The sequence below is a fragment of the Drechmeria coniospora genome, chromosome 01 (assembly GCF_001625195.1).
Source record: "Drechmeria coniospora strain ARSEF 6962 chromosome 01, whole genome shotgun sequence".
NCBI classification, from domain to species: domain Eukaryota; kingdom Fungi; phylum Ascomycota; class Sordariomycetes; order Hypocreales; family Ophiocordycipitaceae; genus Drechmeria; species Drechmeria coniospora.
In genome coordinates this window covers 6565243-6580676 of record NC_054389.1, presented here as the reverse complement: position 1 = coordinate 6580676, position 15434 = coordinate 6565243, and the positions used below count along the sequence as shown (strand labels likewise).

Genomic DNA, 15434 nt, shown 5'->3' with positions numbered 1-15434 from the left:
GTACCAGCCAGGGGCAGCTGCACAATCATACATATATGGCTTCGAATGCTTGGGAACCCCCCCCCCCCCCCCCCCCCGAGCCGCTCGATCCAGCTTCTCACGTTCGTGTTTCTCATTTATTTCTCACTCCACGGCACACCACTTATCCTCTTTCCATTTCCTATTTACTCGACTCGCCAACATGTCTTCAATATGGCTGCTTGTTCAGGAGTACGTTGCTATCGTTGGCATTCTCTGGAAAGCGAGAGAAGGCTATCCTCTGTTGGAACTCCCGTCGCTTCAGGCCTGGTGGTCACACAAGTATGGTTGGGTTGAACTGACAGGCGTGTCTATCGACTCGATCCAGGACAGCTGGCCTTGGTTTTGCCTTCACACCTTTCTTTACGTCGGCCAACTAATCCCCTTCACTGTCATTGTGCTTTGCGAAGCATCACAGCCCCTACGGTAGGTTACGATCCACTACCGGACAAAGAACCGAGACTCATGCATGTGACAAGAACCGTCGCCGCGCTGGCCGTTAGCTCATGCTTTTGCGGCTTTGCAGCAGCCATGCCTCTCGTTTCCCTGTGGATACTTGGGGGCAGACAACATAAGCAAAGCCAGCAGTGGACATCGGAGAGAAGGCGACTCTTTTTGTCGTCGATGTTGTATCTTTCTGCTGCTACCCACCTGGGTGCCTTCTTCGTGGCTCTGATGGCCACTTGGGCTCCCGCATTAATGGGCTCTTACGCTGCGCCGCTGCATGTCATGAATAGCCTGGCTGGTGTGCCACGCACAGCCCATGGTATCTCTGCCGCTGCCATACGGGAGGCCCGGCTGAGGCAGATCAATGAGATGACAGGCACATCGAGCGGCTTTTTCATGACGGCTGGCCTTCTCGGCCGCACCCTGGAGTCTCGTGGCAGGCGCATGACTCTACGACTGCTGACTTGGATGTTCCTCGTCAGCTTGGTCGCTGGACCGGCCGCTGGAGGCGCTGCCGTTATCCTCCTTCGAGACTTCATGGAACGAAAACTCGGATGATGCCGAGGTTGTACCCGAAATGAAACAGCAATTTATGAACTTGGTACTATGCTCTAGAGGAGACGCAACCATCTGTGGTGACTGATAGTACAGAAAAGACGCCGCGTTGAACGAGCTACTTCCTTTCAGTCCTTCTTGGAACTGGCTTGCATCTGCTCACGACGTCCCCAGAGCTGGACAAGCTTATCCATGCCAATACTCGCCTCCTTCAGCGCTTTCATGCAGGCAGCCTTGACGGGTTCCGACTGCAAAGCCGCGAGTGCTGCCTCGACATCGTCATCAGAGTGCGACTCCAGCGCACGTTCTATGACTCGGCGGCTGTTCTTGTCATTGAGAGCAAGTACGATGGGATACGATAGCTCGCCATTGCGCAGGTCCTCGGCAACGGCCCCCTTATGGCTCGCATACTCTGGCGAGTAAATATTCTTGCAGTCGTTTTGAAGCTGGGCAAACCAACTGCTCATGTCAACACCAGAAGACTGAAGGGCAAGGACGCAGTAAAACGAGAGTGGAACGGCGGACCTACCCGAAGCGTGTGAGCAGGTCATCGTCATCATCTCCACCGTCACGGAGCAGCCTTCCCATCAGGACAAACAGAGTACCTGTCTTCAGGGCCGCCATCTTCTTGTAGGCGGCGAGGCTCTCGATGCCCTCGTAGCGAAAGGAACGGAGACCGTCACGACGCCATACGAGAGACAGGTCTTGACCCTGGAGGATGCTCTCAAGGGCCTGGAGAAGTGCAATGCCGAGCACTGGTCGCTCGCGCAAGGCGCGGTTGATGACGCCCGTAAGGACAAGGTAGGCCCTATTGGCCGTCTCAGAGGCGCCGTAAATGAGATGTGCCGTAGGTTGGTTCTTGCGCTGGCTGCTATTGTCTGAGATGTCATCAACGAGAATGAGGGCGAAGTGAACGGCGTCCATGATGTCGAGTACGAGATCATACTTGGTCGCGTCCTCGACTCTCAGAGCAGGTTGAAACTCATTGACAAGGGAGGCAAAGTGGTGCCTACCGTATATCCGGACGAGATACTCGTACGGACAGTCGGCATTGTCGCCGTCGCGGGGCTCATCTGGCGCACGGCGGCAGTATCCGAACTGCTGGATAGACTTGGGTCGCGTCGATGGCGTTAAGATGGGGAAGCCACGGGCGACAAATCCAACGGAGATGGCGGCGAGAAGCAAGACCAGGTCAACGACGCCGACGCCGACGCCGACGCCGACGGGCTTTCCAAACCATTCCATCAGTACCGTGAGAATAGGGGTACGCAACCTGTTAAGGGTACGATGGAAGTAACGACACGACGACAGATGGTGGTGCGACGTGATAGATTGTCTGATTTATCCTGGGTCTACCGAAGGGGACGTGGGTGCCCCCGGGTACTGATATAGCAGCACCGTATCCAAGGAAAGGGGCAATCGGTCCAGGCTCTCCGCACCCCCGACCAGTTGATGATGGGTGAGATATCAAATCAAACCATCTTCTCCCCTCCGGCAAAGAGAAAGTTAGGCAAGGACAGAGTGTGATTTGCCGACGGAAGATATAAAAAGTAGCACACCCCTTCCTCCAGTTGCTCGAGTGTACTGGGCCGGAGGTGGAGGACGAAATCACTCAAAAGTACATAAGATCAGCATGGACGGATTCAACCATCAGCCCCCCCCACCGGCCTACCAGGAGATTCAGTGGCTCGCCGACACGTTCGTGGCCTTCATGGGTGTCGGCTGGCTCATCAACTACGGCGCCATGATCCGAGCCTCGTACGAGGGCAAGACGTACAGCATGGGAATCATCCCGCTCTGCAACAACATCGGCTGGGAGCTCGTCTACACCTTCGTTTACCCGTCGGCCAACAAGGTCGAGCTCGCCGTCTTCGCCGCCGGCGTGACACTCAACTTGGTCATCATGGTGGCCGCGACGCGCGCCGCCAGAGCCGAATGGGGCCACTCGCCCCTGGTTGCCAACCACACACCCCTCATCTTCGCCGCCGGTGCCATGCTGTGCTTCGCCGGCCACGTTGCGCTCGCGGCCGAGATTGGACCTGCCCTAGCTTACTCGTGGGGTGCCGTCATCTGCCAGCTCACGTTGAGCGTCGGCGGCCTTTGTCAGCTGCTGCAGCGAAACAGTACCAGAGGCACATCGGTGACACTGTGGTGAGTTCCGCACGCAACTGCCCCGCTCTCCCTTGCCGCCGTCACATCATGCTTTGCCACCTTTCCTTCCATCTGTGACCCGCACAGCCCCCAACGCCGACTACTGACGTGTTGTTCGAAGGCTGAGTCGCTTTCTCGGCTCCTGCTGCACCGTTGGCTTCGCTTCCCTCCGATGGCGGTACTGGCCGGAAGCGTTTGGGTGGCTAGCGAGTCCGCTAGTGCTCTGGAGCTTGGCCACCTTTCTCCTCTTCGACCTGACCTATGGCGTATGTCTCTTTCTGGTGTTGCAGGCTGAGACCGACGTGTCGACAAAGGGCCGGCTCAAGGTGGAGTGAACTAGTGAACTGGCAAGAGAATCTTTTACGAAGACGTCATTAAACTTTCGTTCAAGAACCCCCCAGATTCAAGCTGTGCCTAATGTCGCTGCCTGCCTCTTCGTAATTTCCTCACTATTCCTACCTAGCCTGCCAACTTCTCCATACTTTCTTCCAACTACGCGAAGCTCCATCCACATCAGGCACCTCATTCCAGTATCTCTCTACGTACTACTTACTACATCATACTTACACGCCATATCGCAGTACTGGGTGTACGATGTTGTTTTGACGTCCTGTGGAAAAAGTGGAACCCCGGACTTGTCATTCCCCCTTTGGGAAATATTGGGGAGTCCCCTCCGGGGGGCGCCCGACAGGCGGCTCCGGAGTCCCCGCTCCGCCCACCCGGGCGTACGGGATGAGATTGGTTCACACACGCGAGCGCGCGGTACCGTTCCCGCTATCAATAGCGATCCCGCATGTGACTCTGGGCTGACTGGCACTGGGCATTTTCTCCTATGCACTAGTGCACTTGCTGTACGGAATGCTTGCCTCATTAATGTATGTACTATATTGGCGCCCGCACAGCTACGTCAGGTTGGCTGTCCAAGTTGCATCGGAACTAATTTCGGCCTCTGGCAGTACAGGCATTGGCTGCTGCAACATAGGCAACAACTGGTTCGCCGAAGATAAGGTGCTCAGCCCAATATCTCCCCCACGTAAGCCCTGTTCATCGATCCGCATCAGTGCCATCTTTTTGATTAGGCGGCCTCTCGGCACATGATGGCTGTCCAATGGTGAAGGCTTGACGAGCCAATGACGCCAGCCACTTCATCCGTTGGGCAGTGATCGGACGATGGGCTCAGATCTGGGACACCTGAAAAGTCTGACGAGACGGCAGTAGATCAGGCAAGCTGGCGGCGAGGGCGACGATGGCCGCGTGTCTACAAAGGGCCAACAGGCGAGCTGCTGAAAACCCCTGCCCCAGCCAACCAGAAATGCAGATCCAGGGGTTAGATGTTGCGCCATGCGCGCATCGTCGGGCCAAAAATGGCATGTCTCAGGAGGCACATCTTGTCGTCTGCCGATGGACACCGCATCTTGAAAGGTGATTTCTTGTGCCACACATGCCCATCGGTGTCGTATGCGAGTAGGATCGCTGCGGTGTATCGCAGACGTATCACAAACCAAGGTGCAAAAGTGGGACAGCCTAGCCAACAGTTCCCTCTACTTCGTAATAATCGAGACACGGAATCAGTCCCAAACCTGGCAGCATCAGGCACATGAGTCATCGCCGTTCCCCGAGGCACAATCCCCCCCGTCGCATGCCAACCGGCGCAGCCAAATCTTCGCCCCCATGTCGGGCAGCATAAACTTCCCAAATGCGACGTTCCGCGGCCGTGGACCATTGTTCTCTATGGCAAAGTCAAAGTGGGTGAGAAGGTGGACGAGAACGAGTTTGACCTCGTCCGAGACCATGAAGCGGCCGGGGCAAGCATGGCGACCCATACCAAAGTGCATGCTATGCTCACTCGTCGCCGTAAATGGACTCGCTGCTCGCGTGCTTTCATGCTCACGCATCCGCGCAAAACGCATGCCATCAAAGACTTGAGGATTGCTGTAATACTGCTCGTCCTCGAACAGCGGTGAGTTGGGTGTAAAGATGAAGCAGCCAGCTGGCACGTGCAGCCCGTTGGTGAATGTGTACGGCTTCAAGACGAGCCTCGCAAGTGCAGCTGCCAGAGTTTAACGTCAAGACGCTGGTGAAAAGGAGAGGATATGATTTGAGGTACGCTTGGAGAGATGTACTTACATGCGTCTAGGGGGTTGCACCTCTGCGTCTCCTTGATGAAGCTGTCCATTTTATACATTTTGTCGATAGCCGCCTTGGTGCCATCCCCGTGCTCTGCGAAGCATTTCTTGATTTCCTCGCGAAGGGGGGCCAAGTAGTCTGGCCGAGTAGCAATCTCGAAGATAACGTGAACCACCAACTACATCTGGTAAGCCCTGGACAGGCTTCACTGACATAGGAACAAGCTACCTGGCTGGAAGTGTGCAGGGCGGCGAAAACAGTGTTGGACATCATTTCCGCAATATGGCAATCCTCCCATCCATTTTCCGGGTGTTCTTCCACCCATTTCATCGAGTAGTCGAGAAGATCCTGCTTGCGTCAGTATGGAATAGGTCGCTTGATGTGGTGAAATCAAGTACTTACCTTTAACGGATTCTTGTCCCGTTGTCGTCTGGCCTTGATCTCTCCGCATACGGCCGTCTGTAGATCGTGCACGCCGCGAGGAGCAGCCATAAAGGGGGCGATAAAGCTTGGGGACACAGTCAGGATGTGACACAATACGCTAACCAGGCAATTTGACGCACCGTCGTGAGAACTCAGGAAAGCAGCGCAGGATGGCGGCATCACGCGGAACTGCACTCCCAAAGTGACAGCACAGCTCTAGAAATTTTCCATCTCGGCACAGGGGGGCGCCAAACAATGACTTTGTTGTCAGCCTCGCAATTACCTTTAACGCCATGGGGAAGCAAGGAACTGCAATCCGCCCCGAGCTAGCCGTGACGTCGGCCGCATGGGAGAAGAATGGTACACGAAATAACTGTCGTTGCGCTCCAATGGCCTGCACCTCCTCGTCGAAGCTCTGCAGAAACTCGCCCGAAAATTCTCGAAAGAATGCGTCATCGGGGTTGCTTGCCCGCGATCTTTGCCAGCTCAGCGCCTTTGCAATGACCGAATTTGGAATCCTCTCGACAAGATGATGCTGTCCGGGAAGTAGCCACTTGAACTGAAGCTCCTATGGATCGTGTAAGCTGCGATCGCCAGAAAATCGACCAGACGATATTTTGTTCACCCACTTCGGACATGACAGCTCTAAAAGACATGTGGTCTTCATCGAGTGAATAATACTCGCGTGTCATTTGTCTGTCGCATAGAAATACATCCATCCGCGTCATCGTTGGGATCTGAAAGGCAAACTTGCCATGCTTCGCGCACATGTAAGCAGAGTACACCATCGTTTGACCATCAGCGAAACGGATTATTTTCATATCGTACCATCTTGTAACCCTCATGGACGGATTCACGCGCAAACCACACGTTATGCAACGCGGCTAGCCATTTCGTCATCCGAGTTCCAGGGCCAACAACCGGAATGTCAACCTACTGCCGTCAACACCAACTTCCTTGCAATTCCATCGTTCCATACTATTATCCCTACCTTCTTTTCGTAGTCGAAGTGCCGAATGAAAGCAACGGCAGCAATGATGCCCCCCGCTAGCCATATCTTGGGCCAAACTCCCCCCAAGTCTAGGACGTGTTCAGATAACATGGTGATGTTCTGATGATGCTGCAAGGGCAGATTGCGAACAAACAAAACGCAGCTTGGGATCACGTCCAGTATTGTCTTCTTCCACTTGACCCATCTGTATCAGTGAAATGTGACAGTAGGAAACAGTCTCCGGGGTGTCGTCCCTAGTACGCATCGTCCATATTACACAACACGTTCTAGGGGGTAAAGAGCATGGGGGTTGATAGACTGAACCGGCTGGAACGGTGCAGGCGACGGTGAGACCCACTGATTAAATGAATTTAAACGTATCCATTACTATATGCTGTCAAAGTGATAGCTGAAAGAATGATGCAGCGTAGTATTGACCAGTATTGCCTATGTAAGGTACGTCCACATCCATGTTGCCCACCACGACATCATCGCGCCCATGCAAGCAATCATCATTATGTGACATTTCGGCACAAATCCCCTCATGCTCTTGAATAGTATCCACCAAAAATGTCTCTTATTTTCAATTCGTGCAGGCAGAGGGATAAAGTCGAGTCGTTCGGAGCCGCTGATGAGGCTGGCCGATGAACCCGCCGGGATGTCATGCAAGGCCGGGAGCACATATCTCCCAAAGACGCGCTGCAGCATAGTTTCACCAGCTTGCATGCGGGTGATGAACTCTGATACGCTGCACGTTTTCTGCGCCGCGGGCAATCTCCTCTCATTGACTGACCGTGTCAACCGTTCCATCGAGGCGGCCTCGAGCATGGCCTCTCCGAGGTTGGCCTTGCACAGCGCGTTCGCGAGGGCCGCGGCATCCTCTATGGCCAGGTTGGCACCCTGGCCAAGGTTGGGAGTCAACTGTACTCGTCAGCCTTTGGCGCTCACCGTACTGGTGGCCTACCGTGCTCATTCACCTTGTGGACTGCATCTCCTATGCAGAATAGACGGCCAAAATGCCACCTCTCGTACAGGCCCTCTTCTAGAGGAGTCATTTTAAATATGTCACAGTTCACCCACACGTCGCCAAAGGTCAGGTCGGCATCAACCTTCTCCCGCTGGAGGCTGTCGCAAATCTTGCGGGCATGCATATCGTCGTACCGCGGCCTGTCACTGCCGACATCGTTCTTCTCCAACCTGACGATGACGAACCAGAAGACTTTGCAGTTTGTGCCGTTGAAGATGTGAATCGTGACACCACGGGATATGAGACTCAACTGGACTCCGTCCTTGACCCCTGGGACGCGGGTGGAGATGCCATATATGCAGGCGTACTCGACTTTGAGGGCTGTACGGGATGGGTCAGCGAAATCTTCGCTTGGCGAGCAAACTAACCATTCTTCTCATCTTCTTGAAACGTTCCAGCCTTGAATTTGTTGGCCAATTTCCACAGCTCGGATCTGACGATGCTGTGAACGCCGTCAGCTCCGACGACCAAGTGTCCCGTGTACTCGGTGTCAGCCGTCTTCATGACGGCGTGAGATCCACAATCTCGCACCGACAAGACTTTCTGGCCAGTGTGAACTCGATCTTTGTGATGAAGCTTGCTGTAGAGTATGGAAAGGAACTTCTGCCGTTCAAGGAAGGATATCGGATATCCAAAACTAAGGTATTTAGTGGAAGTGAGGCGCGTCGACCACGGAGCAGGAGATGCATACTAAGCTCTCATAGTCAAGGGGTACTCGCTCTTGAAGTAGAATCCGTCAGGGTACCGGATTTTCGCCATTTCTAGCGGTTCAATCACACTCTCGATGTCATCAAACAAGCCGAGCTGGTCAAGGATGAGAGCGCCATTTGGCATGATCCCCACCGAGGCTCCGACTTGGGGGGCAATCTCATCATGTTTTTCGAGAATCTCGTATCGAATGTCGAGTTTCTCAAGGCAGTGGGCAAGTGTAAGGCCCGCCACAGAACCTCCGACAATCAAGACTTTGAACTCTGACATATTGGCGGAAAACTCAAGATGGAGCGGAGCTGCGCGACTTGGACGAACAAATCCAGTATTACTAGAGGCAGCAGAATCAAGTTAGTGTTTGTCACAGCCAAACCGTGCGCGATTCTCAACGTTGAGTACTAATAGGAAAAAGTGCTCGAATGGAAATGCCAGCCTCGTCCCGTCTGGTCCGGGGCTTCTCGGTCCGGTCCGGTCCGGTGCAGTCGCGTCTGTTCGCTTTCATGACATGCAATCTCCATGAGGTCGCCGAAAAGATTGGGGAGTAGATCTGCATGTGCCATGTAGGCTTGCAAAGCGGAGCCTTTGGAATTGGGACGGCCCAAGTGCTGGCCCTGTACGGCGGGATGGAGCCGGTTGCATTCTCCCATGTAACTCGACTAGAGCCGAGGCCGTTACGGAAACGGTTGACGGTACCGCCTCGGGCAGTCTCCGGGACAGATAATGCAACCACTGAATATCGGTCCGCTTCGCAGCTGTGACGGCCTTCCGCTCCGTGTGGCAGCTGAACTGGAGGTCGTGTCGTACGATGATGACGAGACCTTCGCAGCAAGCAATCGAAGACGACACGTCAACTCGAACGCAGTTGCAGCGACTTACGTGTACGTGATTGATATGTGCTGCGGTGCTGTTGTCGGTATCAGCATCGGCGAATGAACTGTTTTGATGCAACGCACCAGTTGTCATTGGCCTTTCCGTCCATCCAACCGTGGGCCGAAGTCTGGAGAAGCAGGATCCTGGCAGCGGGGCCACTCGAGGCTAATGATACGGACACGCCCAAGCTGAGGAGCGGAAGCGCCAGATGAGGACACCAGAGTGAAGATGAAGGAACAGCAAGAGTCGTCATTCAGATCAATGAAAGAACTCCTTGGCGAGATTCCTTGGCTTTCTCTCACGTGCACTGGCATACTGCGCCACGTGACTGCCAAGTCCCCCTGTCCTGACTTGGTGCATGTACTAAGACTCGAAGTGGTAACGGACCGCGCATCGTGTAAGTTGCGACCCGATCGCACCTGCCCTGAGTATCGACAGATCGACAGTGGCTTCTTCATAAATTTTCTACTTCAACATGATAAATTTTCTCCTCCTACAGGGCCTCGTCCTCTGCACCCTGCTCCTCGTCTTCTTCGCCATCGACCGCAGAAGCAAGAAGGGCGCCACCGCTACGCCGACGGTGAGGCGATGGCCCAGCATTTTCCCCGAGATTTTCGATCGACTGAGTTACAATGGAAACGCTCCTCTCTTGGTGGAGAGAGGGTACAGAAAGGCATGTCCGGGAAGTGCCATTTCACTTGCTGCCTCGTGGCCACATCATCTGACGAGCCATTGCCCAATAGTACACATGCAAAGACCAGCCGTTCAAGCTCTTGAAGATGGACATGGATCTCACCATAATCCCCCTCAAGCATGCTCTGGAACTTCGAGCTGTCACGAGCGACAAGCTGGACCCCCTGACGGCAAGCTTTGATGATAACGCCGGCAGCCTCACTGGTATCCTGCTCGGCAGCGAGTTGCACTCAGACGCCATCCACCGGCGCTTGACACCAGGACTTCGTAAGCAGAGCTGGAATTGCGAGTTGAATATCAATACCGTTATAATAAATCTAATGTCATTTGTAGCGCGAATCATTCCCGTCGTTCTCGATGAGCTCAAATGTACTTTCGGCAAAGTCTTGCCCGAATGTGTCGGTCTGTGGCATCATCAACAGTGGTCGGCTAGTCTGTTCCTATTCCACCAACTGACTTGCTTGATCACATTAGGTAAATGGGCTCCCGTGATTCCATACGACCTCATCCTTAACCTGTCGACTCGAGCCTCGGCCAGGGTATTCGTCGGTGAGCCCATCTGCCGCGACGAAAGGTTCCTCGACACCTCTGCGTCCTACAGCCGAAATACCTTTGACACAATCGCCACGTTTCGAAACCTCGGCAAGGGCGTAGGCGCTCTCCTCGAATTCTTTTCTCCCACCTCGAGCGTCAGCAATGCCCGTGAGCAACTGAGGTACGTCCAGCAACTCCTCGGCTCCGAAGTGGAGCGGCGACGGGCATCCCCCGACGAGAAGCACGACGATTTCTTGCAGTGGTGCATCGACCTTGCCCGCACTGAGGAAGAAGCAAAACCAGAGGCCTTGGCCCATCGTACACTTGGGATCCTAAGTATGGCGGTCGTCCATACGACGGCCATGGCGACTACTCACATGCTGTTTGACATCATGGCCAACCCTGACCTGAGAGACGCACTGAAAAAGGAGCAAGAGGCCATCTTGCCTAATGGTTGGCAGGAAATAAGCCAGAAGGCAATGCTAGAAATGAGGCTACTCGATAGTTTGATGAGAGAGTCGCAGCGTTTCAATCCGGTGGGCGAATGTAAGCCTACATCGTGGTTTCCCCCAACACCACACCGGGATGTTTCTCTGACGAATCATGAACTTTGCCGCAGTCACCTTCCGACGTGTTGTCAGGAAGCCTATCACACTCTCTGACGGCTATAAATTGAAACCAGGACAGCAGATTGGATTGCTGGCCAGACAATTCGGCATGGAAGATGGAATGATTGGCGACGAAAACGCCGACTCATTCTCCCCATTCCGCTGGTCACACCAGAAGCAGGCATCCGCCCTTTTCTCACACAGCAGTTCGGCAAACCTGCACTTTGGCCTTGGTCGATATGCTTGTCCAGGACGCTTCTTCGCTTCGGTAGGATGATATCATACCCTACTTTACCACGCTGGCTGATAACTAGAATCCCCAGTACATGATCAAATCGATTATGAGTCGAATTCTTCTGGAATATGACTTGAAATTGGAAGGAAATGATATGACTCGCCGTCCGGTAAATTCCATCCAGGGTGACAAGATTCTCCCAAACCGAGAGTCTGTCGTCCTACTTCGTCGCCGTGGCACTTAGTCCCCGATCAGAAGCACTATCCAGAAGGGAACCGAGTATGGTATTTTCTGGGAGGATGGTCATCGTATGCCGTACTGACGACATGTTCGTTTATCCCGTTGCCCTTGCGCATGAATTTCGACCTCATTGATGCAATGCATTTCGTGTGTACAATGTACCATTTGTGACATGAGCGCACGAAAGCCCTCTATTGCGACTGTACAGCTCGCTGGCAATCCTTTCATTTGATGTCTTGTCATCTCGACAGCTTACAATGGCCTCATACGGCATGCCTCCTTTTGGCTTGGCACGACGACCAAACACAGCACCTAGGTGGGACGACTGAGCCCGTCAAGGATCGAAACGTCGGGGAACCAGAGGATTGCGCACGCATGCATGAGAAGATGGATCGAAAACCATCGACTCGGAGGGACGGCTGTGTTCATGTATCCGCACTTTGACTCGCATGTCACGTCAGGGAGATAACATTGCGAAATGGCATGCGGCATATCAACTGCAGTCGTGCATCCTGCAATGATACCGTTGTTTTAGCCCCAGCCTTCACACGTCATAAACGTTCCAAGATTGGCATACCCCACCGTCAATCTACCATGATGACTGCATGACTTGTTGGTAGGCCGGCTGACGCATACTATTCCTCTGGTTTCTTGGTTTTTTTACTGTACACCGACGGATGCTTCTCGGGCGTCAGCCGCTGTTTCAGCGATCCTTTTGCGGCTGCCTATAAACCTTCCCCGGCGTTGCAGCTCCGTCCGACACGGCACATTTTTTTCTCATCACTTTGCGTCGTCTATTTTTCGATAAGGAAATATATCTTAATAAAGGTAGGCCTCTCTTCGCTTTACCATTCTCATATGGTACATCTACATTCACTTCGACGCTGCTATCAAATCACATCGCATACCCGCCGAGCAGAAGCAGCCATGACCGGTCAGCCAGCAATCACCGAAATGAAAGGGCACTCCAGTGCAGCGGATTTGGAATATTGGACTGCCCATGCTGTTCCAGTTCTTCGCTCCCTCCTCAGATCTACTGGATCTTATTCGTCTGAGGAACAAGATGCACAAGTTCAGTTCCTGACCAAGCACGTTCTGCCAAATCTTGGTCCACGGCCGTCCGTTGCTTACACCAAGTCATTCCTCACAAAGAGTGGTAGTCCTATTCAGCTCAGCGTCAACCTCAGCGCTCGAAAGCCGCTGGTGCGCTACTGCTGGGAGATTCTGGGGCCGCAGGGCGGTAGCGAGAGCGACCCTTTTGCCATTGAGGCTGCCAAGAATATCATCTCACACTTTGCTGACACACTCGGCTTCAGTACGCAATGGAGCGATGTGTTGATGAAGTCCTTTGCGTTGACACCTGAGGAGCAAGCAGGAGGGCTCCTGGCGATGGAGAGATGGATGGCAAAATGTATTCCGGCTGATGCGCCAGTGAAGCCGCCAAAGAGTCTTCCTCTTGCGTTTGCTGCCTTTGACTTGAAAGGCGACCAAGTTTCTTCAAAGACCTACTTCAACCCCAAGGTTAAGGAGATCGTCACGGGTGCATCGGTAAATGAACTGACTTGGGCTGTTCTTCGCGATCTAAAGCCCGCCCTCCACCCCGAGGCTATTGACCTTGTCCAAGAGTGCGTTTCAAACTATAGATGCAATAGTAAACACGCACTGAAGATGCCGGCTTACTCTGTCATAGATTTCTCTCCACTCGTCCCGTTCCATCGGGCATTGAGCTTGTGGGAGTGGACTGTGTCGACGAAGCCGGGCTTGCCAACGCACGCGTCAAGCTCTACGTGCACAGCAAGAGCAATTCATTCAATACTGTACGGGAATACGTCACGATCGGGGGACGCTTGAAGGACGAGGCAACTCGCAAAAGTCTCGAAGTCCTGCACGAAATCTGGCCTCTTCTTCTCCAAGAGCCCGAGGGCCTGCCGGACGACGACTTTGACAAGCCTCTGAAAGATGCATCCATGTTTTTCCAGAAGCTGTACTTTAGCTTCGAGCTGCGACCGGGCTGCGAGCATCCCGAGGTCAAGACGTACCTGCCGACGTGGAACTACGTGCGAAGCGACGAGGAGACGGTTCAGAATTATTCGGCTGTATTTCGAAAGTGCGGCTACGAATGGGGCCAAGAGGGAAAATACAAGGCCGTGTTCGAAGATGCCTTGTGAGCCTTTGGAATACCGCTACAAGTTGCCAGATGCATCATCGCTGACTGGGTACAGTGGGCCGGTGAACCAAGAACGAGCGGTGCCAGTACATTGCGATGCATCGTTCCTCTTCTCCGAGAAGAATGGTATTTATCAGACAGTATACTTTAGCACGCCGCTCGCCGAGGAGGCCGGCTCGGAAGTGTGGTGATTTAGCATGGCAGACGCAGATACTGTACAGTATGCGTAGAAAAAACATGCCAAGACCAGCTTGATGGCAACGTACAGCAGCACGATGGCATTGACTTATGCATAACTTGAATGCATACAGCCTTAGATGTGTTCCATTACTGCGAGTACTATAGCAATCGTACCGAGAAATCAGCAGAACGATTCGTATAGCTATTATTGCAGCTGTGAGTGCCGCTAACGGTTCAAGAGTATACCGCAAAAGCACGAGGGTGCTTTCTCAAGGCATCGGAGTCAAACTTTGCAAAGAGTGGACGCCAGGATGATCAAGGCAGTCCTGGACTTTATTTTCTGAATTATGTAATGTGACAATGTTACAACCCCTTCATAGTCACATTGAAAGCCTTTCTTTACCACAGACATTGAATTTGAAGTTCTTTTTTTCTTTTTTTTTTGTTCCAAAACCTTCGCCATTGTTAGAAAATTGAGTGTTTCGCTGGTGCAACAGGCACGACGCACCAGTCATTCATGTGTCCGTTTGAATATCAACGACGAAGTTAGCGGTAGCAGTGGCCATGGAGGCAGTACCGCGCCGTCTCCTTGCAGCAAGACAGCGGGCAGCACTTGGAAGTGCGGCAGCAAAGGTTGTTGATAGGGCATCTCCGCGGAAATCTCGGCGGGCATGCCTGGACGCTGAGCCCGCCCTTGGCGGAAGCGGGACCGTGTTCATCGGCGCTGACCAGTTCGGGCAGGCTCTCAGCCAAGACGCCTCCAGAAGCAGAGGCGAGGAGCAGAAGGCTGAATCCGAACTTCATGGCTTCTATTGCGGCTAGTAATGGTTGTGTAGAAAACCGGACGCTATATGGATTGTAACTAGTAGTCACTGAAAACTGGTTGATACGATGGCTTGTTCGAATCTGTTGGTTAGTGAGCAAATATTAGTTTGAGCAGGGCATCAGCGAATTTTATATTCAGCCCACTGCATACTTGGTTTGCATGTAGCAAAGCATACCTCTCTCTTGGGTCTGCCTCTTCGTTTTCTTCTAATTATTCGCTGCGAGCGTTCCGAGACGCGACTTGCTGTCAGACTGTCCATGCTGACGGTGCGGCTGAGCCTGCGATGCATGAGAATGTCATGACAGCCCTACAACTGTCTCACTCCAGTACTTTCTGTATGTCTAGATGCTGTAATCCATGACTTCTCGTATGCCATAATCCGCCCCTAACTTCACATGAAACGGCTCGTCGGCGGCGGACACGGCCATGAACTAAAATATCGTGGCAGGTGATGTGCCGCGACGTTCCCATGGCATGAGGTTGCACCGCAGACGCCACCAATAATGCATGCAAGAATACATCGTAAAAGATCCAACGAGTTTTCTGCAACGCCGGTGTAGAACTCGCCATGACGCTGTAGCAAAGCCAATCGACAACTACTTGCTGTCACGATAACTGTTTGGGTTCTTTAATG

At 53.2% G+C, this 15434-nt stretch overlaps 6 protein-coding genes across 6 annotated transcripts; 4 read left to right on the top strand and 2 right to left on the bottom strand.

The window, feature by feature from the left end:
* Window positions 1-181: 181 nt before the first annotated feature.
* On the top strand, window positions 182-1023 carry DCS_01701 (uncharacterized protein; the record flags this gene model as incomplete). The annotated part of the gene is made up of 2 exons (XM_040799033.1): window positions 182-444; window positions 498-1023. The coding sequence occupies 2 exons, from the start codon at window positions 182-184 to the stop codon at window positions 1021-1023; spliced, it is 789 nt and encodes a 262-aa protein (XP_040659916.1).
* A 125-nt stretch (window positions 1024-1148) lies between these two features.
* Window positions 1149-2265, bottom strand: DCS_01700 (prenyl transferase; the record flags this gene model as incomplete). Its single annotated transcript, XM_040799032.1, has 2 exons — window positions 1149-1479; window positions 1550-2265. 2 exons carry the CDS (start codon window positions 2263-2265, stop codon window positions 1149-1151), a joined length of 1047 nt encoding a protein of 348 aa, XP_040659915.1.
* Window positions 2266-2653: 388 nt separating this feature from the next.
* Window positions 2654-3506, top strand: DCS_01699 (terpene cyclase; the record flags this gene model as incomplete). Its single annotated transcript, XM_040799031.1, has 2 exons — window positions 2654-3171; window positions 3293-3506. The coding sequence occupies 2 exons, from the start codon at window positions 2654-2656 to the stop codon at window positions 3504-3506; spliced, it is 732 nt and encodes a 243-aa protein (XP_040659914.1).
* Window positions 3507-4760: 1254 nt separating this feature from the next.
* On the bottom strand, window positions 4761-8717 carry DCS_01698 (cytochrome P450 monooxygenase; the record flags this gene model as incomplete). Its single annotated transcript, XM_040799030.1, has 10 exons — window positions 4761-5221; window positions 5299-5476; window positions 5527-5646; window positions 5701-5806; window positions 5862-6289; window positions 6713-6917; window positions 7506-7633; window positions 7690-8060; window positions 8108-8376; window positions 8431-8717. The coding sequence occupies 10 exons, from the start codon at window positions 8715-8717 to the stop codon at window positions 4761-4763; spliced, it is 2553 nt and encodes an 850-aa protein (XP_040659913.1).
* Window positions 8718-9792: 1075 nt separating this feature from the next.
* DCS_01697 (cytochrome P450 monooxygenase) lies at window positions 9793-11631 on the top strand (the record flags this gene model as incomplete). The annotated part of the gene is made up of 6 exons (XM_040799029.1): window positions 9793-9897; window positions 10061-10277; window positions 10344-10412; window positions 10485-11090; window positions 11164-11420; window positions 11476-11631. 6 exons carry the CDS (start codon window positions 9793-9795, stop codon window positions 11629-11631), a joined length of 1410 nt encoding a protein of 469 aa, XP_040659912.1.
* A 923-nt stretch (window positions 11632-12554) lies between these two features.
* Window positions 12555-13985, top strand: DCS_01696 (aromatic prenyl transferase; the record flags this gene model as incomplete). The annotated part of the gene is made up of 3 exons (XM_040799028.1): window positions 12555-13252; window positions 13318-13791; window positions 13850-13985. The coding sequence occupies 3 exons, from the start codon at window positions 12555-12557 to the stop codon at window positions 13983-13985; spliced, it is 1308 nt and encodes a 435-aa protein (XP_040659911.1).
* Between the last annotated feature and the right edge of the window lie 1449 nt (window positions 13986-15434).